The following is a 23,161-nucleotide window of genomic DNA, read 5'->3' as shown; positions in this document are numbered from 1 at the left end:
CTTCTACCACATTTTCCTGCTGTTGTGATAAATACAGATCTTGCCTAGCAATGAAGAAGGAAGTGGGGGGGGAGAGAGGAGGAGAGGCAAGGGGAGTATTTGTGTGTGTGCTTTAGTAGGTGACTGTCATGTCTTAAAAAATGGACCCATTTTCAGGCATATGCAGCCTTTAGCTTCAGTATATCGTGTCGTTCTGGGAGGATGAGAAGTGAGAGCCAGTTGTTGTGCTGGGATGTGTTGGTAATTACTGGCAGGCACTTTGTCCTCCAAACAGATGTGTAAACTCAAAGCTGCGGATCTAGTACATGCAGAGTAAGCTTCCCTTGTCCCTCCTTTATGGCTTGCCTTTTTCTTTAAAGGTTCTAGTTTTCCCAGGATTTACTGGAGGTGCCAAGAATACCTTTGCAAATTTTAGGATTGATCAGCTTTTGAGCTCCTCCCAAGGCCATTTGAATGTAAGCCAAAATCAGTCAGGAATGCTGAATGCTCTGTAAGAAGAAATTTATTAAATCTAAGTGGAAACTGAAGTCTCTGCCAATGGATAACTATTTCTGCATGCCAGCTTTTTACAGTATGTAAAATAGTATCAGAGACTCCTTACATAGTTTATTCTGTGCTACAGTGTTTGTAGATGAATATGTTACTACCACTTGGGAAATCATTGAATGGGAAGATTGAAAATTGTGGAATCCCAGTGTGTGGACATAAAGTAGCTCAGTTCAGCAGCAGTAAGTGGCGGTTTGAATGGCTCGTTGAAACTCTGTTGTGTAGGTTACTTAAAATGGTCGCTTCCTACAGCTGAGTGTTGGGCAGAGCCTTCTTGCCAAGAACTCTTGACATCTCTTTGTGAAGAGATTATTATACTTTTGATTTATTTTCCCAAATAGAAAATGTGGCTCTAATGAGTCATTTTAAAGTAAATAGTTAAAGCACTAAGAAATCGGCTTATCCTCTTAGATGTATGGTGACATTCCACCTGGCCACGTCTGAATACAAATAGAAACATTCCCTAAGGATTATATTTGAGCTGCAGTAACTCTTTTTCTTCCACTGTGTTTTCTTGCTGTAATAACAATCTCATAATCAATTCTTTAAATTATTTCTGCTGCTGCTAATCTGTTTTAGAGAACAACAAAAGTACGAAACAAAGCCTTTAAAATGTTTTAGTTTTTTTAAGAAAATGAAATAATGAAAATGCTTAAATACCAAAGTACTAAAGTAGCTGAACAAGCTGACTAAGCTATACCATTCCTTCACAGTGATTCATGCCCATTTCTTTCTGGGGTAATAAATTTAGACATAATTGAAATTGCACAGTTACGACCTCATTTGATTGGAATTAAAGTGAATCCCTTTCCCCAGAAGAATCATAGTGCCTTAATAGACTTGTACTTAACATCGAGGTGGTATAATGGGTAAGAATTAATTCTTATTTCTTGTACTGTTGTTCATAAGAAAAAAACATTAAAATGAAAAAAAGTGTTACAATTTTTTGTTATGAATTAACTACCGGGTCTGTATGACTTTAAACATGGTAATAATAGCCATGGTGGGAGAGCAGAGAGCTATTTAATCAGCATCTTGACCTCTATAATGTCAAAAGCAGGTGCTAGGGAAGAGTGTAGAAACAAAGCAATTGCATACGATGCTTCCTTCCAGATACAAACACAAGTACTCTCCCAGTCCTTGTGCTCAAGGACACCCTGAACAGGTGTGGTTTCTGTGTATTTGGTAACTGTCAGTGAGGGTCTGTGAACCTGGATAACTTCCTCCGGGATCCTTGTAACATTGTAGCCTGTGCAATATTCTGTAGTGAGCAGTTCTGCAGCCTGGCTACATATTGCCTGAAAAACTACAACTTTTCAGCATTTTTTTGCAACTTGCCAATTGTTAGCTTATGGGATGCTCTGCATTCCCTACCCAATGGTTCTGTGTACTTATTGTTTTGTCAACATTTTTTTGTGTTCCCTAGTCATCTCATGCCAGTCTGAAGAACAGCAGCCTAATTTTTCCTTTTGCAGCAGCTGTTCTGTATCTGAAAAAGGGAAGTTTTAAAATTGGTCTTTTTTGTACAGTTCTCTGGAGATGGCTTTGAGTTGAACTGGCCGCTCAGGGTATGCTAGCTTGTAAAGACGGGAGAAGTACAGAACAGTATTTATTAAAAGTGAAGTGAAGAGATCAATAAAATATCACAAATGAGGAAGAAATTAACTGTAAAACACTCAGAACTGTTCCCAGGACAGTAAACAAGAACATAGTTTGATTGTTCATTTTAGGTGTCTGTCAGTCACAATGGTTTTGATTACCTCATAGGAGGAATATTCTTGAAAACATTTCTCTGAAAGTTACTTTGTGAGTAAGTCTTGCTTGTCAGAGGAGAAGAAAGCAGCAAAATGTTTGTTTCTTTAAATGGAAAAATTGAAGTCTGCCTTGGCTCTCGTGTACCATTGTTGGCTTCAAGGTGGTACTGAAAGTTCCCTTTGGATCAGATTCAAGGACTAAGGAAAAAATGTTGCCCAGGGTGGAGCTCTGAAGTGCCACCTTTATGCACAAACGTTTGGGTTATAAACACTTTCTTAGCAGGAAATCTTACAAAACATTCACTAGGGAAAGAAAAGTCTGTGAGCTTTTATTTCAGACTGGCCTCCCATTCTCTTCAAGCATTTGAGTGTTGATTTTTGTCATTCAGAATGCGGCAGAATTAGAGAAGTAACCGAAAGGTCAAACACATTCAAAGTAGGCAAGCGATCTTTTAGTCAATTGTACATAACTTCTTGTTGGTCCTGGGTCTGACAGAGAGCAGAGAATGTAGGTTTCCCAGTCACTGCTGTTGATTGATAGAATAATTTTTCTTTCCTCTGCCCCCAGGCAGTTGTGCCTGCTGGAGACTTACCCTGCTAGTAGTTACTTTGACTTGCAACCTGCTACTGAGTCGTGTATCTGGGCAAGAGATGAAGATCTCCACAACGAGAAATGAAGACAAAGAGCTGTCTAGTAATTTGATATCACAAACAAGCATTTAGCAGAGTTGCTGCTGCATGCTATTCTCAATGAGCTAAAGACTCAGAAAGCGTCCTTAAATCAGAATTAATATCAAGCTCTCTGTAGAGAGTTTTCATATAGGAATTTGTGAGCAAACCTAATCATACCTCATGAACTAAACTAAAACATATACATAAGCCATATTGTTGCATAGTTCCTTCCATTGCTGGATCTGGGTTTGTTTTATTAAAAGATCTGGGGATTTTGTACACCTCAGTTTGACAACATTCCTCTCTGAAGTCTTTGTCCCTGTTGAAGAACTGTAGATTATTTCTTTGGGTATTCCTTGATATTAACTAGGTTACCTGTATTACATAAGTACTGTGATATTCAGAGTCTTTTCAAAACCAGTTCTAATTGAGAAGAGACATTCCTGGCTCTTGCAAAAAGGTAATGCTCACTTACAAAAAGAGGTGCAGTCTTTTTAACTGAATAAAGCACTCAGAGTCACCTCCTCTCGTTGATACAGCTTGTCTGTGTTTTCAGTCTCTGCGGTGTTGGTGTCTCTTTCCACTGTTTAGCTCAGTGGAATTTACTTTCATTTAATCATTCATTTGTAGCATGTCAGTGGAAAATCGGAGGCACCTGCCATTGAATTGGAAAGAATTCACAGGGACATTTGGCGCTTGGTATGTTTTTATTTGCTGAAAGAAGTCACCAAGGGGCTCCTGAAATAAGTATGCCGTGAATAATTATCTCTGTCCGATGTGAAATCCTAGCTGGATCAGTAGCCTATAAGGAACAGGCATGTAAAATGGTATTTTCTTTAAACGCTGTTGTGGTAACTGTCCAGTTCAAAGAAAGTCAAAGGAGCATTTGGCTACTTCTAGCTAATTACTCTTTGTGGGGCAATCTACGTATTGGGAGCTTTTGTTTACATGATGTCAAATCTGAAAAACTCTTGTCCTACAGTCTCCTGATGCAAGCCTTCTCTCCAGAGTGTTTCAGGTGTCCCGCAAATCTTAGAGCACTTAGAAAAATTCATAAATTAATTGGAACAAGATTTTGACCTTAACAGTTGCAGAACTTGTGCTGTAATGTAATTCTGCAACTTGATACTGCAGGTGAGAACTGGTGTTTTACAATGTGCAATTGGGTATGTGCCACTCTCCACTGTCTCAGAATAATTGCTTCCTAAACTGATCTGGAGGTTGGTCAGTGCATTTACACTGTCCATGTTCAACTGCCTCAATTAGATTTTCATTGTTTACTTGGTTAAATCAAAATCCAGGATTAATTTTATCTATAATTGAGGATTCAGGTAACTAGAATCAGTACTAGACTAGTTCAGTACTTCATATTAATACTGATATCTTGCTTAGGAAGTTTAAGACTTCAAAGGCAGTATCTGTCATTTTTAACCTGACTTCCTCACTTGCCAAAATCTTCATGGCTGAAAAGGTTTTTCTACTTTTTCAAAATACAACCCAGTAGGTCATTCTTTATTTATACTTGTTGCCAGCACAATACATTACCCTTTAGGGTTAATGGCATCCTGTGGGTGTGCTATCAGAACAGCACCATTTCTGGACTATGTAAAAGTTACATTTTGAAAAATTAAGCACAATCATTTAAAGACATGCGCGCACATATTGTAAAGCACTGGTGGAATTTCCCAGACATGTCTGTTTTAGGGAGGGAAATACTGTCCCCCTAAAACAGCCTGAGGAAGGGAAAACCCAAACCATGTTCAGTTTTCCTCTCTGCCTGCCTGTTCTCTCTCTGTGTGGGATTTTTTTTACCTACGTGTTATCTGTTTCAAATGTCAAGCTAAACTGCCTCTCATTCTCCCTACTGAATCTCCCCTAAGTGTTTAGGCTTCTTTATCCTGTTATTTGACTGAAGTTTGTTCACACCCCCAAAACCAGCATTTGCTCATGCATGGGTGTTGGTATATGGTTACCTGCTTTGCAAAGCCAGCGTGTGCTGCCTCATGAACATGAAGAAGGGGAAGAGTATTGTTGTTTCAGCTGTTTCCGCTTGCGATGTAGCCATGTAAGTAGATTAGCTGATATCAGTGTTAAGGTCAGAGTAGTTAGAACAATAACTTAATGAACATATCCTCTGTATGAGACGTTTTCCTTGCTAAAGCTACTGAATTCTGATTCCGTCTCAGCAAACCCTCTGAGCACAGCACGCTCTGTCGAAGGGAAGCTTTCCAACTGCTGCATACAAAACTGAGAAGGGAACCTGAAAAGGACTGAAAATGACAGGCTGAAGTACAAAAATAGAAAATAAAGAATGAACAGGAAAAGAGAAACTGAGTAACAATGGAGGGTGAGCAGTAAATCCGGTTTGCCTTTCTAGTTCAGGAAGGTGTCTTGGAATCTGTATTTCAGGGCACCCACTGGGTGGTCACCAGAGCTCTTTTGAGTGTGTGAAATGAAATGGAAAACAATAGCTCAGCAGCAATTGCTTTTTTCCCTCTGATGAGGTGTTCCTTGAATTGCCAGCACGACTCCTGCTTGATTTAGCAGTGAATACAGCCAGGCATTTCCTGAAACGACAGCACTACATGGTGCTATTAGAAATGCTAAGTGAAAGGTTCTGCTGTGAATAACGAAGGAAAGGGAATAGGATATGGGAGTGTGACCCACTAAACTGTCTCTGCAACAAAAGGGGGGATGAAATGTAGCACAGCTGCACAAGGGCCATCTAGCCAGTCTGAAAATCCTCGTCTCTGCACAAATGGATGACAGGAGCCAACAAGATCTGTTTGGAAGAGATGTTTCTTTTTGGAATGGTTAGAAGCCGATGCTAGCATCATTTGTATTCATAACTTTTATCTTTTTTTTTCTTTTGTTTCTTTTCTATTATCTACTAAATGCTCAATTCTATGCTGCTTCACTGAGACATTTCACCAGTTAACATAGATGTTTGTGTTCTTGGCCAATGTCCCATTCTGACTAGTTTCCACATACATGTGTATATGCTTATCCATCTGTTCCACTATCTCCAAATAACCAATAAACGTTTCCTTTTTAGAAAGGGTATCTTGTCTCAGCCTTTCAGAGATAGCAATCCTGTACATGGCTCCAAGAGTGCTGCGTTGACTTGGCAGAAACTACTTAAGAATCACTACTCCTCCTCCTCCCTGATTACAGCCCTTAGGAAAAAAATGTGATGACCCCTCATTTTTCCATTATTCAGCACATTTTTGTGGTCTTTCATTTCATCAAACCTCAAACTGTTTTTATTTCTTCCTTGCCTCACCTTCTCCCTTCAGCAGGGTGGATGTTAGAGAAAGTGCCTCTGATTCAAATGGACAAGAAGACCCGAAAAGACATTACTGTGGCAGAACAATTAGTTATTAGCTGAAGAGTATCAAGTCTCATCGGATACAATCTATATCTAGTAACTTGTACTGGTTTTTATTCAGTGTCCAACCACCCATATTAATTCTACCCTTTTGTTTTTAGAACAAAAAACTTGTACATTGCTGAGATCAGTCTTAGAGACCTCCAGTTGTCCAGGACACCCACCACCTTACACATACAGGTGTTCCGTGTGCTATTTACCAATCTATTTGTTAACCCCCCACACACACCTTCCTATTTTACCTTCAACTTGCCAAATTCGTTATATCATTCCTTTTTATTTTTATTCATCTGAGTTAAAATCCTTCATCCTGCCTGCCCATGTCACTGTGTAGAGCAGCGAGACAAAGAAAACCATTGCTTGTTTTTCTGCTGGGTTTGTTCTCAGCTGGCCCAGTCTCCTTAACCAGTCCACTCGTCACACCACATGTGCCAGTACAGAGAAGGGGACTGAACCACATGGCTGATCTCTCAAATACTCGTTCCCTTGGGTTTCATCCCTTGTGTGCTTCACTTGCTGTTAAGTCTTTTCTGATATAATTGTGTTCCAGTTCTGCCTGGAACCTTCTCTGTAGTTTGGTTTGTTCTTGTGGCTCTAGGTTTTTCCAGGGCTGTCAAGATGCCAGGTCTGCACATATGTATGATGTGCCAATCTCTACCCCTTTGTTATAGGATGGACAAAACAGAGGGTCAGGTCAGGACAGGTCTAAGACATTTTGGTTCAAGAGAAGGATTGCAGTTTGCCTTTTTTCTCATGATAAAAATTCCTATGTAGCAACAGATACTTAAACTGAAATTCTCAATTCTATATTGTGATGTGGCTCAGACTTAATACTATAAAGGGGAAAAAACTTTGTCTTACAGTTTACCTCCCAACCTGCCTTTGCTGTGGACTTGTTTTGCACACCCCAGTGAAGCTCAACACCAGCATTGCAATCTACCAAAGGGCCGTTTCTGCCAAGCTATGAATACATTTTTGAGACATCAAGCGAGTAAAATCTACAATCTTGTGAGAGAGGCACCACTGATGATCAGTCTTCAGGACAGATAGCAGTATCTGCTCCAGAGTGTGAAATGAGCCACCCAGGTATGAAGTTGAGATTACTGTACTGAACTGAAAGTGCAGGTTGTAGAGAACACAATCAGCTCTGGAGGAATCTGGGCAGGGTGCTGTGGATAACACCTTTCCTTTTGGGAGGGACACTATAACGATGATATAGATGTCTTGAATAGTTGTGATCATTAATAACCCCAAGGAGCCAAGAGGTCTCTTTTTCCATATTATCCAAACAACACCATTTTACCCCTACACTTTTAGTATTATACTGGCTTCTGGGAGAATTCACTATCTGTTGTTGCACAACAACGGTTTTAATGGTGCCTTTGTTTAGTTTCTTGCTTTACCACCCAATGGAAATAACTCTTTCTCTAAAATGGCACTCGATCCACATGGTTACAGTAGGCTAAGATTATATTTAAAGGGAAACTCTTTCTGTATTTCTGAGAAGCTACTCTTATTGATGTGTCTTATACCTTTTTGAACAACAGAAACTCCTCTTCCACGGCATGTGCTGCATATAAAAGCTTTGGGAGCAAAGACTTTTCTAAAATTGGCAGATAGGGGGGCACACAGACATTCTCCAAAATCAGAAGGAAATGGGAGAGTTGAAAAATAATGTGAGAGTCTAAGAACACAATGGAATTTGGAGTAGATGTTAAGTTCTTAAAACTTCAGTCTTGCTTGTCAACATTTTAAAATGTCAACAGTATAACAAAAATAAGGTAGATGTAAACAGTGAAATGTATTATGTTGCTTGGATCTTGGCAGTCACCACCAATGAAATAATAGCAGGAAACTGTAGAGAAAAAACCAGTGAAATCATTCTGCAGTCATTGGGTATTCATGTGGGTCTTCTGCGCTGAGATAACACTTGGGTTTATTTGTATTATAAAATGAAAGATTGCTGTTATAATTGGAAACTGTTAAAGGTTTTGTAGCTCGGGCTAAAGGTTATCCAGGCTGCTGCAGCAGATATCCGAATTCTAACAAAAGATATACTGTAAGGACAGAACATTATAGCTGGAAGAGTAATCTAAAAATATACATAGAGCAAGAATTCTGCCGTGCTAGGCACTTGCTAGAGCTGATAAGAATTGCGATTGTGGTGGGTTTTTTTTTTCCCGATCCTTCAAATATGTGAAGCTATACTGAAACTGAATCATACCATTTTGAGATTTCACATATACTCTTGTCAAGGAATGCCTATTTTTCTTTCCTGACTGATCTCTGTTGTACCTGAGCCTAAATTCTCTTCAGATTTAACCTTCTGTGGAAGTGTTTTGATTACAAGTGCTGTTAATGCTACTGAGTTTTGTATGAGTGTAGCAGAGGGGAATCTATTCAAGTCAGAGTGTGTTTGAGAGTGGGAATAGAGCCCACAGGTACCCCCATATAGTTAAATGAATTCCTATAGTACCTGGTATGAGGTTGAGATGAACGTCACTCAGACCTCTGTCAGCTAACCTGGTTGGTTGAAACTTCAGGAACATACGCAACTGAAATCCAAAATGCATTTCACATTGCAAACCATTTTTGCTACCAGATTAACAGGATCTGTTCTCATGCATCTCCGGCTTTTGGTGCATTTGTTTAACTCGTGAAAATCTTCTACTCATCTAAAAATACAAAAAACTCCTACAGACAGCAGAGCTGGTGCTATAGGATGCTAAGATCTAAAACTTGCACACATGTATCTTGCCTATTTCAGAACTTAGCAATGGGTGATGCATCGCAATGTTACAACTGGCACAGAGTTCACAGCTTGCTCGTTGGATCAGAGTCACTTTTGAGAGGGTTATCTGTTGTTTGCCTGTAAAAAAACCCAGCTATTTTAAGCATTTACTTTTGTTCTCCACTGTAAATAAACAGGAACTGCCTTCATCTCATCTGTTGTGTTTGTGTACACCAGAGCACCTCCCTGTGTCATGCAAACTCTCAGCTGGCTGGTGCAGCCTGGAGGATCCACCAGAAGGAAACCTCCCTGGATTGGGAGCTGAGGTGTAGGAAGGAATAGATCTACTGCTGTTGCTGTATTGATAGCACCAGGACACTTCAGCTTGTCCAAATCAGGCATAGCTTTTCCAAAAGAAACAGGAACATGTGTGACTAACACCTCAGCTGGGCTTCAGGAACATCTCGTACTGCTGTGAATACTCTTCTAGGGCTTTAGTGATGTGAATGCCCTTTGCCATTCAAGATGCTCTGTGGAAGATCAGAGTACTAGATGCAGCTTATTTTATTTTCTGCCTGGTTTCCTAGTTGGTCAGATTCCTTTTGTACTGTTTTGTCCTGGGTGCTGGAGGTCTTCTCTTAATTTACGCTCCTATATTAATTTCATTAGATTGTTATGCCTTGTTCACAAATCTGTTGGTCATGGCATGAGGTGTGTTTCTTCTTCCTGTTGTAGGCTCAAACCAGACCAGCTAGATAGTAGTTTCAAGGCTCACTATTCTTTTGGTTTAAGAATATCTGTACTGTATATACAGTTCCACATGTTGTGTGATCACATTGCTCTCGAAACAAAAAACTAAAACCGGTAGTTCAGTAAATGCATCAGTTAATTGTATTCAGGGTGCTTAATATCAAGCTCATTTTTCTAGACAACTTTTAAACCAGACTCTTACTGATGTGTATTTTCACCTTATAGGTGGTGAAGCTTGTGTGATATGCTCCCCCATTATCCTGAGCTTCTTTAAGTGGTGCCGGTGAGAGTGGCTGTAGGATCTACCCAGTTCAGGTGTCTGTCAAAATCTGGATGTACAATACTGCATTTATTTTACAAATTTCTAAAACGCTACATGAAACTCCCTCTGTGTGTGTGTGTGTGCATGAAAAGGGGGCAGAAAGGATGTTTGTGACTGTGTATTGAAGTAATCAAGGTCATAATATGTATAAACAGTTGTGACATTGCTTTGCAGTGCCTGTGGGGTAGGCTTGGCACACCTTCTGGGTCACAAGGACCTTGGGTGATCAGCAACCCAAACAGTAGGTGCCAGTTTCAGCGAGGCAAAGCTGAACCTCAGGGCGATACAAGAGCAGCCAGGGTGCAGCGGGAATCAAGCATGATGAGAAGATTGGCACGAGCTCTGGGCAGATGCCTCCCACGTAACACGTGTGCTTCCATGTGAAGTCCTACTGCTCGCTACCTGTCCTTGCCAGCTCTTGTTGAAGCTACATGGTGAGCTTGGGAAGGAGGGGGAAGTTCAGTGCTATAAACAAAATCCTAAAATGCCACAGGCAAAGGACACCAGTAAATTGATTCATGGCAGAATTTCTCTATCTGTGTTTAAGAAAAAGAAAAGGTGAAGCAAGGCCTGTGTATCCGAGCAACTGTAAAGCTTTCTCTGTTGCCATGGGAGGTTTTATCAGTGACGCAGTGGTAGAAACTGTCCTCTTACAACTGAAGGTTGTGGTAGGAAGAAAGAAGGGGTTTTCTAGACAGACAGACTGGTCCTGCAGATCGAAATAAGAACGATAGAACTCAGTTACTTTCAAAATATAAATATGAGGCCTCCTCAAGGCTCTGCTTTTGGAATGATTTATCCTCTCACAATCAGTCTATGGGTGAAACAAATGCAATATTTGACCTGAAAAGAGAATTCACCTGCTACCCCCTGATTAATCTAATACAGCAGAAATATTTGCTGTGTCTTACCAGACTTACAAAAGCAAATCCTTCAACACATGTACCTAATGAATTATTTTCTTCTTTAGTATACAACACAGAAAAAGAATGTATTGTGCATATAATCTGATGCTGAATGTTGCATTAATATATTGCTGAATATATACATGAATATGGCATTTATACATGGTGTATGGCTTCTGACAGGCAAGATTCTCATTTAGCATTACAGATGTACAAATCAGTGTCAGTTTGAGGAAAGTAGGTTTAAGAGGCTGTTTACCTGCATTTGCGGTTTGAAAGATGGCCAAGGAAGAAGAACAAATTATTTGCACAGTATTTGATCAGGGAATAGATTTATAAATAAAAATCTGGAGTTATGCTGGTTTATTAGTCCAAGAATAAAATGTTTCAGTGCGTTCTGAGGAGCAGATGGCCAACAAACATCTTTGTGCAGGAAAAGGAAATATTTCCTTAAACATCCTGCAGCAAACGTGACTGATTGAGCTTCCTTTTCCTTCTGCCTGGTGCATTTCCCTTCTTTGCACAGGCAGGATCTAACCAGATTTGCAGGGTATGTATGAACTGCAGGTTACTTTCAAATTCATAACTATGAAATGGTTCGTTTAGCAGGACAAAGGCCAAGGCGGCAGACACCCTTTTTCCAGCTCAGCATGTGCATAGCAATCGGAGGGTGGCAAGGAGCTTTTGTTAATCTCAACCGAGCTGGCAAGAATGCTGCAAAATGAAGTCTTTGAAGATGTTTTTTCTTCATTTTTAAAGCAACAGTTTGTTCAGAAAAGCCTGAAAATCTGCAAAATATTGAAAGACCTCCCTGGCAGTCATATAACTTCAGCAAATTTCCCCACTAACAGTTAGCCTCTACAGTTTCCTTTAACAGCCATTTCTTTCACAGGTTCTGTTCCGATACAACTGCAAAAATGTTTTTCCCCCAGCTTGAATGGACTGTTTAAAAAAAACTGGGTGGCAGAAAGGATTAGGGTATCAGGTCAGGTTGGGGCTGATCCAAGCCGCAGTGGGTTTTTTCTTCCTTTTAGTTTAAACATGAAGGAATTGAAAGCTTAAAGAGCTTTCTTAAAATAGTTGGGACTCACACTCCACTTCCTAATGTGCTCACATCACAAGACCAACCGCTGCTACTTGCTCTTTTGTCTGAGGCTCCAGCGGAGAGCTGAGATGCTGATGGCTCTGCAAGGACCAATCCCTCCTGCTTCCCCAGGGTTCCCCAGCTCTCACCCCAAAGGCAGACCAGGTAGAGTTGCCTTTTGGGCATGTCACACCCCACTTTCCTGAGCCCAAACAACGCACTGCTTTTCACACACACACACACGTACACACACACACAAAAACCCAACAAAACAGTAAACCTGTTCAGGGATTGGTTTAGATGTTTTTATTTTTATATGAAATCATAAATACAAAATAAAAATAGTAAACAAGTGCTATAGATTTCTCTTTTCGTCGGGATGAGGCTCGGGCCTGATCCTGAGCACTTCCGAGTCTTAAAGCTCAGGACTAGGTCTGTGCTCTTGGAAAACAAAACATAGCGGAAACCAACTTAGACTTTTACCCTGAAGCCAATGACCTCAGTAACAGTGTTCCCTCGGGTTAATTTTTACAGCACATCAACATGTAGGCATACTGAAGGATGAGACTGAACATAAAAACATCTTTTTTTAAATTGACCCCACTTCCTGACGGTATTGTTGGGCACTGCCCCACCAACCTCAGCAAAACCTTCTTACAAGCAAGTTATGTTTTTGGTAGGACAGTGCTGTGTTTGCTAGGACATATACAGTGCCGCTTCTTCCAACAGGTCTTCTTGTGTAATTGTCTCAGATTTTGGTTATGAGCGGAACTAGCCCTGCTGTCACACAAAGCTGTCTGTCAAGAAGTTTGCCTTGTTTAAGAAAACATCTCCCTTCTGTGGTTTTCCCTCTGTCTCTCCCAGACACCAGTTTTGATTTGATGTTAAATGCTGGCAATGAACCACCCAGAAAGTCTTTTGGTCAGAGCTCAAAGCCTGTGGCACTTCTGAAGGCTCTACAGTAAAAACACATGCAGGTGTGTCTGTCAGCATGGGGCTGTTTTTTAGTTCTTGAATTAAAGACAAAATAGAGTGAGGTCCAGGATTTAATCTAATATCTCTTGACTGTTTGCTAGGCACCGGAGCGCTGAGTGAGGGTATAGTGTGTCTGCAGGCTGGGTGACACAGACAGTTGGACATGATCATTTAAAACAAAAATAAAGTAACCGTGAAACAAAGGCACCAAACCACATAACAAGCCATCTTTGTTAATTTCTTGCAAAATATATGCATTTAAATACATTTACAGTTTATAAGGTTACACTGTTTAAAAAAAAAGTTGCAATGATGAAATACAGAATATTTCATTCTTGTACCAGAACTACATCTCACATCATAACAGTATTACAGCCTTTATTAAAATGCAGATGGTATAAGAACTGCACCTCTTTATAGAGCAAAACTGGTTCTAGATGTTTTGCTCTGCTCTTGTACTGTCTGATGGGCTCAGACCCTGCGTGTTTAGCAATGAAAGCGGTTATCTTTAAAAGGGTAAATCATGTGCTCAACATTAAACATCAGTATTTTCGGGGCAAGGTTTTAGTCTCATTCAGGTCTGTGTATGTATTTATACCACTGAGGTTTTAAATTTACTAAGCGGAGTAAAACCACAGTTGATGTAAATCTGCCACAACCCCACAGTCAGGGTTAGTCCATAAGTCTCAGCATTATCAGAAACTCGTATGAGTTAATGCTCCCTTAGGTGTGCACTGTATTGCTACATGGTTGTAAGAGACACATGAGGTCATGGTGTTGTGCTGAGGAACACGCACAGCACATTTCCTTGCTAATTGTTGGCAGAAATCTCCTTATGGCGATACAGATGCTGCCACGGTCTGTAGCAAAATTATGTGTTGATTTAAAAGTAGAAGTAATTTGCATGGAAGAGTACCAGGCCAACCCTTAAGCCCACCTTTAAACAAGGTGTAAAATGAAGGTGTCTGCTAATATGCCAGGCTGTGGCAAAGTTTAGCAGGTGTTGAGCTCAGAAATTTAATGTTGCCCAGAGCACCTTCCTTCCAGTCTGCACAGTGTTACCAGGGTAATACAGAGGAGCTGAGAGCTGCAAGAGCCATGACTTCACAACCCCTGAATAACCTGCATAAAGTCTCAGTCAATATATTTGATAAAACTCTTCTAGCAATTTCTTTGCCTGATTTAGTAAATGAAGGAAGGCACTTGTTAACAAAATAATGGTGGGGAGACAAAAAAGTGCACATCCAGCTGAACACACAATTCAAAATTGGCAGCAAGTGGGGCTCAGCAAAAAGGCCATGAAAGCCGTCCGTGCCCCAACCATCAATATCCAATGCAATTTTTATGTTTCCAGTCTCCTGTAGTGCAGATGAGAGGACACGGAGGGATTACCCGCTGGAGCCTGGACATACAAAGATCTCCCAGGTCTCCGAATCTAGTCCTCCAACAATTCTGGCAATAAGTTCATATGCAAGTAAAAACTGAACAGAAGCTGAACAAGGAGAAGGGATGAAGAATCTCAAGGGGCAACCTAGTATAATCTGGTGTGTTCTCCGCTAAATGACTGCAACTACCTGAAGTCTCCTTCAAAGGTCTCAAAGACACACAGACCAATGCACTTCTCTGAGGGACCGAAACAACTGAAGAAAATCAAATACCCTTCTCCAAACAGTTACTTGCCCACAGGATTAAGGACCAAGGTTAGTGTCATGCTTTAGACAGAACCCCTAGTTTAGTTGCTCAAATAGACGAAGAACAAAAACCTCTAAGCAGTGAAAGCCCCAGTGGGAACAGCCAGATGCAGTTTTTCAAGAGAGACAACGAAGAAGGGAGAGTTCTCGGCGACAGTGCACATCCGACGGCCCGGTCCCGCCAGCCAGGCTGTGCCCGAGAGGCACCAGCACCAAGGGCGGGCTGTAGAGTACTCACAAGTCTCCGGGTAATGCCGGTGAGGGGCCGGGACCTGCGGCGGGAGCCGAGCCCGCGCCGGGCGAGGGGGCGGCTGCGCCCGGACGGGGCGTCCCGGCAGACACCGCCGCGGCTCGCCCGGGCTCCTGGGTGCCTCCAGCCGCCCCGGCTCGGGGAGATGCTGGTTCGGCTGCGCTGTGCGGCCGGGGAGGGCTTTGCTCGCCCCGGCACCGCGGGCAGTCAGTACCGGGCCCTCGGCGGTGCCGAGCACGGCGCTGCCCGCAGCGAAGCGGCCAGACCCGCCGGGGAGCCGGGCTGGCGGGCAGCGGGGCGCTGCCGTGCCTAGGACTGCCGCTTCGCGGGCGTCCGCGTTCAGAAGAGGCTCTAGGCAGGTGAGCTCACCGCAGACGCTCCCGGCGCGATGTCCCGTGCCCCCGGAGGAGCGCGGCAGCACCGGCTCGCAGCCGCCCGTCCGTGTCCCCGCAGGGCCGGGGGAGCGGGGCAGCCCCGCTCAGACGTAGTTCTTCTTGTCGTACTCGCCGTTGGACGTGGGCCGCCGCGGCGCCGAGTACTTGACGGGGAAGGAGGTCTCGTCGCGCTGGGAGCAGGAGCAGCAGCAGATGAGGCAGCCCCCGAAGAGCAGCAGGGCCGTGGCCGCCCAGCCGATGTAAAGCGCGGCCCCCATCTCCCGCTTCTGGGACGTCGGCACCGTGGGGTCGTAGAAGTCCCTGATGACGATGTTGGCGAACCAGCAGAGCGGGATGAGGACCAGGACCCCGCAGAGGATGTAGATGGCTCCGCCGGCGATCACGATGCGGGATTTCATCTTGCCGGGCTGGATGCAGTTGGTGCACTGCGCGCCCACCACGGTCACCATCAGCGCCACCAGCCCCAGCAGAGCCACGACGACCGTGAGCGCCCGCCCAGCCTGCACCTCGGCTGGCAGCGCCAGGATGGAGTCGTACACCTTGCACTGCATCTGCCCTGTGCTCTGCACCACACAGTTCATCCACAGCCCTTCCCAGATGGTCTGCGCCACCACGATGTTCACGTCGATGAAGGCCGACACCTGCCACATGGGCAGCCCGCAGGCCAGGATCACCCCCACCCAGCCCAGGATGCCCAGTCCCAGCCCCAAAATCTCCACCGCCGACGAAGTCATGGTGCCGCCGCTGCCCCAGCAGAACCTCCGGAGAAAGGACGGCGCGGCCGCTCTGCACCACTCGCTCCCGGGCAGCTGCCGAGCCGGCTTGGAGCGCCGCCGCCGGGCAGCGCTATATGAGCAGCCTCAGGGTGACCTCCCACCGCCCGCCCTCCCGCCTGGCCCGGCCCTTTCCCGGGAGGGGGTGGGCGGCAGCACGACCCGCGGTCGGGGCCGCAGTCGGGGGGCAGCTCTCCCCGCCGCTCGCGGCTGCCGGGGGTCCCGCCGCAGCCGGTGAATTGTCCCTTTTCTCGGCCCGGCACCCTGCTCCGGGAGGAGCTCTACGGGACGCTCCCAGGAGAGTGTGGGGCTGGAGGAATCTCCTCCCGGATTTCGGCCGGTCGGACTTCTCCCTTTTAGTGCCGTTATCTGTGTATTTCCCATTTACTGATAACGTCCACAGCCAGACCTTCGGAGAAGTCTTGTCACTGCAGGCACTGAGTGGCATAGACATCCTGATTATCAGAGCCTAACTGATCATTTCCCAAAAGACTGAGCATACTGACTGACCTGCACGTCTATCTCTTGCATGCTGTGATGGCAAAAGTGTAAGCAAGCACCACCAAACGCCTTAGGAACCACCCTGAAAATGGAAGAGCTTTGAATATGGGATCAGTAAATTGTCTGTCAGTACCAATAGACAGATTCTTAATTTGGTCCAGGAAGAAAAATCACTATTAGCTTACACCAGGCATAAAACTCTGTTTTGATATTGGAGGTTTTGATACTGGAGGTCTGTTTTGATATTGGAGATCAAGGTTTTTTACTTAAATATGTTGCCACAAATATTTCAAACCTCACTTTACTGTTTTAGTTGCTCAAGTACGTTTAGAATCTTTCTGGTACATCAGTGAGTTAAATGCCTGTATCAAAAAGAGTATCTTTGCAAGAAGTTTCGTTCATCAGGCCAGGCAGACATTGTAACTGCTGCAGTCTCTTCATGGACCACTGGTGTCTTGGATTGTCCTTGTAAAGAAATCTTGATTCCACCCCGGCGGGCCAGCAGCTCTCAGCCCCTCTGGGCTGGCAGATGCAGCAAGTGTTGGTGGAGTGAATGCTGCTGTTCCAGCTGCAGTAGGAAGAGAACAGATCCCACCACCTGCCCCACGGCACTTGCAAGGAGCTGCGGTCCAGCAGCTTTCCACCAGGTGCCCTGAGAAATGCTTGTCTTGATTTAAACTGGGACTGGTTTGGTTTATCTTAAATAAGTTTAGAAGTTTTAGACAAAATTGAAAGTTATGTTCACACTGACTTTTTAAACCGTTTTGGCTATGCTTGGTATCAGTGAACCCAAGGTATCCTCCTAGTCTAGAGGAGATCCCAGAGTTGAAACTAACACATTTCCTGCCCCTATGTAAGTTGTTTTCTCTGTTGTAATTTACAGCAGGTATTAGGGCATGCAGAGATTTGTAATGGAAATATTAAGACTTATATTAATGGATGTCAGACAGCGCCTGACAGAGGCCAATAGAGCCTGACAGAGCCCGACAGATCCTGACAGGGCCCTACAGAGCTATAAAACTGTGGCTACTGTTAGTGTTAAGCTTTATAGTCTTGGACTTTCTTAGATATGTTGGGATATGACTTAGCTTGGCACTTGCTCAGTGGCCCTGGTACCTTTCTTCACAAGCCAGAAGACCAAGTCTGACACGATAGCTGACATCGCACTCTCACAAGGTGGCCAAAAAGGCCAATAGCACCCTGGCCTCTATTAGGAATAGTGTGGCCAGCAGGACTAGGGAAGTGATTGTGCCACTGTACTCAGCACTGGTGAGGCCACACCTTGTATCCTGTGTTTAGTTTTGGGCCCTTCATCATAAGAAGGACATTGAGGTACTAGAGGAGGTGGTGAAGCTGGTGAGGGGCCTGGAGCACAAGTCTGATGAGGTACAGTTGAGGGAACTGGGGCTGTTCAGCCTGGAGAACAGGAGGCTGAGGAGAGACCTTATCGCTGTCTACAACTATCTGAAAGGAGGTTGTAGCATGGAGGGTGTTGGTCTCTTCTCCCAAGTAGCAAGTGATAGGACAAGAGGAAATGGCCTCAAGTTGCACCAAGGGAGCTTTAGATTGGATATTGGGAAAAAATTCTTCACAGAAAGGGTTGTCAGGCATTGGAACAGGCTGCCCAGGGCAGTGGTGGAGTCACCATCCCTGGAGGGGTTTAAAAAGCATTTGAACAAGGTTCTTAGGGACATGGTTCAGTGCTAGAGTTAGGTTAGGTCGTGGTTGGGCTCGATGATCCTGAGCGTCTCTTCCAACTGAAATGATTCTATGATTCTATAGAAATGAGGACGTGACTGATGGGTTAATGCTGAGTAATGCCCTGTTTGCATCCTGACAGTGGTACTGATGACTCTTCTGCAGAGGACCTGAGCGCTGATAACAGGATGATGGCAACAAGGTCACAACACACTCGATGTGGCCTTTCACTTCTTTTTTTCCAACCAGAAGACAAACTTTAGCCACAGACAACCGAAAAAGAAACAGAAGAACATCACCAGCTTGTGAACCATCATAGTGTGGACATACTGACACATGGTGACTGCAGCCTCCTCTTCATTATCTCTGCCTGAGAAGCTGTAAACATTTCTAGCATGGAAAATGTCTTCCTAACGGGGGCTGCCTGGTAAATGGAGTCAAGAGGAGTTATCTCCTCTTCCAGCTGTATATGAAATACATGCAGTTTACTTCAATTATTTAAAACTGTAAATTCCAGTGTGCAAGTCCAGGAGGAATGTGTGACTGGGGCTGTGCAGTCTGTCAAACTGAGGCTGCTTACAATCACTCAGAAAAGTCCCTGGTGTCGGGGAGAGGAGAATGTGCAAAAGAACCAGCCACAGAGACAGAGATATCTCAGAGGTGAACAGGAAGAAACACAGAACACAAGCTGAGACTGAATAACATCTGTATTTACGATGATAATAATGATTATATAGAAAACAGCACAAAAGAACAATTAAAAAGGGGGGGAGAAATGCCAGTTATCTTAGCCTGTAAGCACAGGAAAGCCCCACCCTTGCCACTTGCCTGGGAGCACGGAACTCTGAATTTCCTCTGATAAATGGCCTGTGTGTGCTCCTGTGCGGGCTGGGAGGCACCCACGGGGCCTGCACAGCTGCCCAGGGCTTCGGGCTGAAAAAGGAAACTGGTGCATGGCTTGTGTTACCTCTGCAGCCCTCACCCCACCTCCCCTCGCTACCTGTTACCGAGCAACTGGTTCCTACAAATCACTAAATCCAATACAATTCTTTCTCTGGGGAAATGCATGCTTAATAATCACAGGGTAAACAAACCTTTCTGCTTAGAGGCATTTTCATTCTTGGTACTACACCTTCATCTGTTTGATTCTCTTCCTTACCGCAGAGATTAGCTTTATCCTGGCCATTGGCAACGACCTGCATTTTTAATTACTCTATTCGCTGATCCTGAAAGTGAGCACTTGTTGCACAGACAGCGAGGAAGGTTCTCACTGGTCTGCTTACTTGACTTACTGGCAACTTGACTGACACAGATACTAGGGGCCTGAGGAGCCTGTCAACTTCAGCACATTGTGGCTTCTGATGGTGTTAATGTTACAACACCAGCGATTAATTTAAACTCCCAGAAATGAAAAAGTTATATTTTGTAAAGGGAAACATGTATCAGCATGATGTTTTTCTTGGGATAACAAACCACTTCTTAATATATTAAATCCTTGCTGGTAAAGTCTGAATCCCTTTCAATTCAAAAGCATGATGTTCTTTCAGCAAAGTAACACGTTAACAAATGACCATTAATGTCATAACATCTATTACTGCTCCAGCTATGTATTTGTTAAATTATTCTAAGGGGGATACACGGGGGGCTTTGCAGCCTGTGGAAATGGGCGGAAGAGGTATTCAAACTGAGAACAATTGCACAGAAGCCATGCTACAGCAAGAGGGGCTTTGGGATTAGAGGTGATTGTGTTTTCACTCTTTTCCTGACATAATCAGGACAAATACCAGGCGCAGAGCTACCGGGAGGTCTGCTAAGGGGGGTCCAGGCTCCTACCAGCATTGCTTGTCCTGCTGTGTGAGCCCTGGGCCACGACACAGAACTGCTGTGCCCAGCCTTCCAGTCTCAGCAGGGCTTTGCTGAGCCACAAAGCATCTCACCAGCAATGTTGAGATAGATCTGCCTTTCAGGTCCTGAAATGTAGTTGCAGAACATGCTCAGTTTATAACTTGTGGAGTGTCCCTTACCTATATGCTTCTGCTCCTTCTCATTCCTACAACATTAAGCATGTGGAAGACAGCGAGGAAATCACATTTGGTAGCAAGCTTATGCACAAACTTAGTATTGTTTGTGTGAAGAAGATACAGAATGAATCAAAAGATGAATTAAAAGCCTAGTGGTCAGATATAAGTAGAGGTGAAGAATCAGGAATCCTATTAGAGCCAGTTTTTGTGCCATATTTTGTCACCTAATTAGTGTCGAAATAGTGGCAAGGAGATTTATAAATATGGAGGTGTTAGGCAGGGGCTCTTCTTTATTTAGAAAGCTTGACTTTTCTCAATGAAGATCACTCCTTTCTGAATCATCCTTTAAAACACAACTGGTTTTTCCCAAGAGAAGTGATTTAGTTGGAGCTTGAGCACATAGACTTTGTTCCACAGTAAGACAGGCCTCCATGAAGTCCCTGCATGTCAGCAGTGCCAACACGTCTTCAGACCGGTGTGACACATCAGAAGACTGGCACACAGGGATGAGTCTTGTCAAATGAGCAGGTTATTACAAAATGAAAGTGCACCATTTCACCATAGGATTTATCACAAGGTCATTTCTTTTGGAAATAAGCTGAAGTGGTTTTGGCAACAAACTGAGGTGATTAACACAAAATTGTCACTTCCTCATTTAGTTCATCTTTTGAACACAGAGAAGCAATGAATGATTTAAAAGCAGCACCAGAATTTTGCAAGAGGGATCAGTGATGCCCTGTGACTGGTGCTAATGATGTAGAATTCAATGCCTTTTTTAGTACAAGTGTTGCTGCTGCCTTTCAGGATTGAGAAATCGATGCCCACGCTACTCTTCCCCCCTGTGGTGACATGACAAGACTCATGTAACAGTTATATGTAGTAGGAAGAACAGTGAATGAGGTTACAAATCTGCTTCCAGCCTTCATGTATTTGCTGCTGTATGTCCCTTTCCAAACAAAGGCACCCTGGCCCTGTATCAGTCCCTGTGCTTCACACACACCCTCTGCCTGGGCTTCTTCTCGTACCCACTGGCACTGCCAGGGAGCCAGGAGCGGGGGGTCTGGCTGGGCTACACATGCTGGGAATACTGAGATGGTGTTATGAGCCCAGTCCTCACGTAATGAGGAAATCAATTGTTCCACACCTGTCTGCTCAGATTCCTCTCCACACAAACCTCTGGATCAGCGTTTGAAACTTCATGATCTTCACATCTCTGTGTCTTACTAAAGCACCCTCTGACGGGAACATTTCCAGTCACTGTTGTCAGGACCAGCTGGGCTGCACTGGTGACCTGCTGAGCACTTCACTCTTTGGCACGTTCTCTCTGAATTGGGCTTTTGAGAGGATACAGCGATGTCACTGGGCAGCCATAACCCTGTGTTAACGGCCTCTCAGGGCAGGGAACACGATGACCGATGGCCCTTTCCCAAAGCTCAGAATGTAGATGAGCACCTTAAAGAGCCTGATGATCCCATTCACCAAGAGATCACACTGAAGCCATGTCACTTTAAATACTTCTCTTTAGTGCTATGAACAGCTCTTGAGGATGTCTTAAAGCTTAGACAGGCAGTGGGGGGAAAGCTATAGGAAATATGCATTGTTTCATGCCTAAGGGTCCATTCTATATCAAGTTTCCTACGAGGAGAACTGTAGTTTAATTTTGGCCTCCTCCAAAGTTAGCCTCCTTCCATGGATTGTAGTGTACCAGGATCCAGGTAGATCTCTTTCTTGTTTCTCTTTCTCATTTTGTAAAGAACAGCGTCAGTAAGAACAAATGCCATTGTTTCGAATATACATTGTAGATGTTGAAAGTAATTAGAAAAGACGTGACGGTGAAGTTACTGAAAATGGTAATTTAGCAAAGCATACATGAATATTCCAAATCAAACACAAACTTAAATCTTACGGAAATGAAAAAGATTTATGTGTATACTTAAGAATAAGTTGTTTGATCAGGACTTGAGTAATTTTAACTCCGGGGGAGGTTGGGAGAGTTCAAGATGCTCAGTGTTCTACAGCAGTGGGCCAATGAATTGCTCTTATTAGAGCAGCCATTGCAGCAATCACACAGAATTTTAGGCTCAAATTCCAAATATTCAGCTATGTGAGGAACAGATGGAATTGAAAAAAAAATCAAGTTAAAAAGGATCTCACAATTGAAAAAGAGACAGTTTTATTTTGCGTAAGCAGCATATCTTCTATTTTGTTTTAGTTTAACAGAAATAATGCCAAGGAACACTGGGTTGTTTTGTCTATCAAATCTCAATTTAGTTTTCAGGTATATGGTGGTATTTATTTTATCGTAATCAGTATCATACCATTTTCTCTGTTAAGGAGCAGAACAAAAGATACATAACATCTTTTGCTGAATGGATGGGGTATTTCTAACTTGCTAAGATGTGACTCCACACAAAGTTCAGATTTGAATTCAAGGAAGGACTTTAATTGTGCTGTAGAGAATGTAAACCAAAATGTATCAGGAACTCTTATAAAAGGCATTTGAGTTTCCAAGGGAAGAATAAAACAAAATTCTTTCAGAAATAATAATAATGGGAATGGGTGATTCACAGTCAGACTGCCATTCACTGCATTAACACTTCTACACTATTTAGCCATCTAGAAGGAACGGTGTTCTTCAATGCAATGATTTCTTCCATTCACACCTGTGCTAATACCAATGTAGAAAATAACAAATATGCAGTATG

General features: G+C 43.5%; 1 protein-coding gene across 1 annotated transcript; it reads right to left on the bottom strand.

Moving 5' to 3' along the window:
- Positions 1 to 12,443: 12,443 nt before the first annotated feature.
- Positions 12,444 to 16,299, bottom strand: CLDN5 (claudin 5). Its single transcript, XM_065033692.1, has one exon. The coding sequence runs from the start codon at positions 16,195 to 16,197 to the stop codon at positions 15,547 to 15,549; it is 651 nt and encodes a 216-aa protein (XP_064889764.1). The 5' UTR covers positions 16,198 to 16,299; the 3' UTR covers positions 12,444 to 15,546.
- Between the last annotated feature and the right edge of the window lie 6,862 nt (positions 16,300 to 23,161).

Source organism: Columba livia, chromosome 17 (genome assembly GCF_036013475.1).
Source record: "Columba livia isolate bColLiv1 breed racing homer chromosome 17, bColLiv1.pat.W.v2, whole genome shotgun sequence".
Lineage (NCBI taxonomy): Eukaryota > Metazoa > Chordata > Aves > Columbiformes > Columbidae > Columba > Columba livia.
The sequence above is the reverse complement of the archived record's forward strand: the minus strand, read 5'-3'. Positions and strand labels throughout refer to the sequence as shown.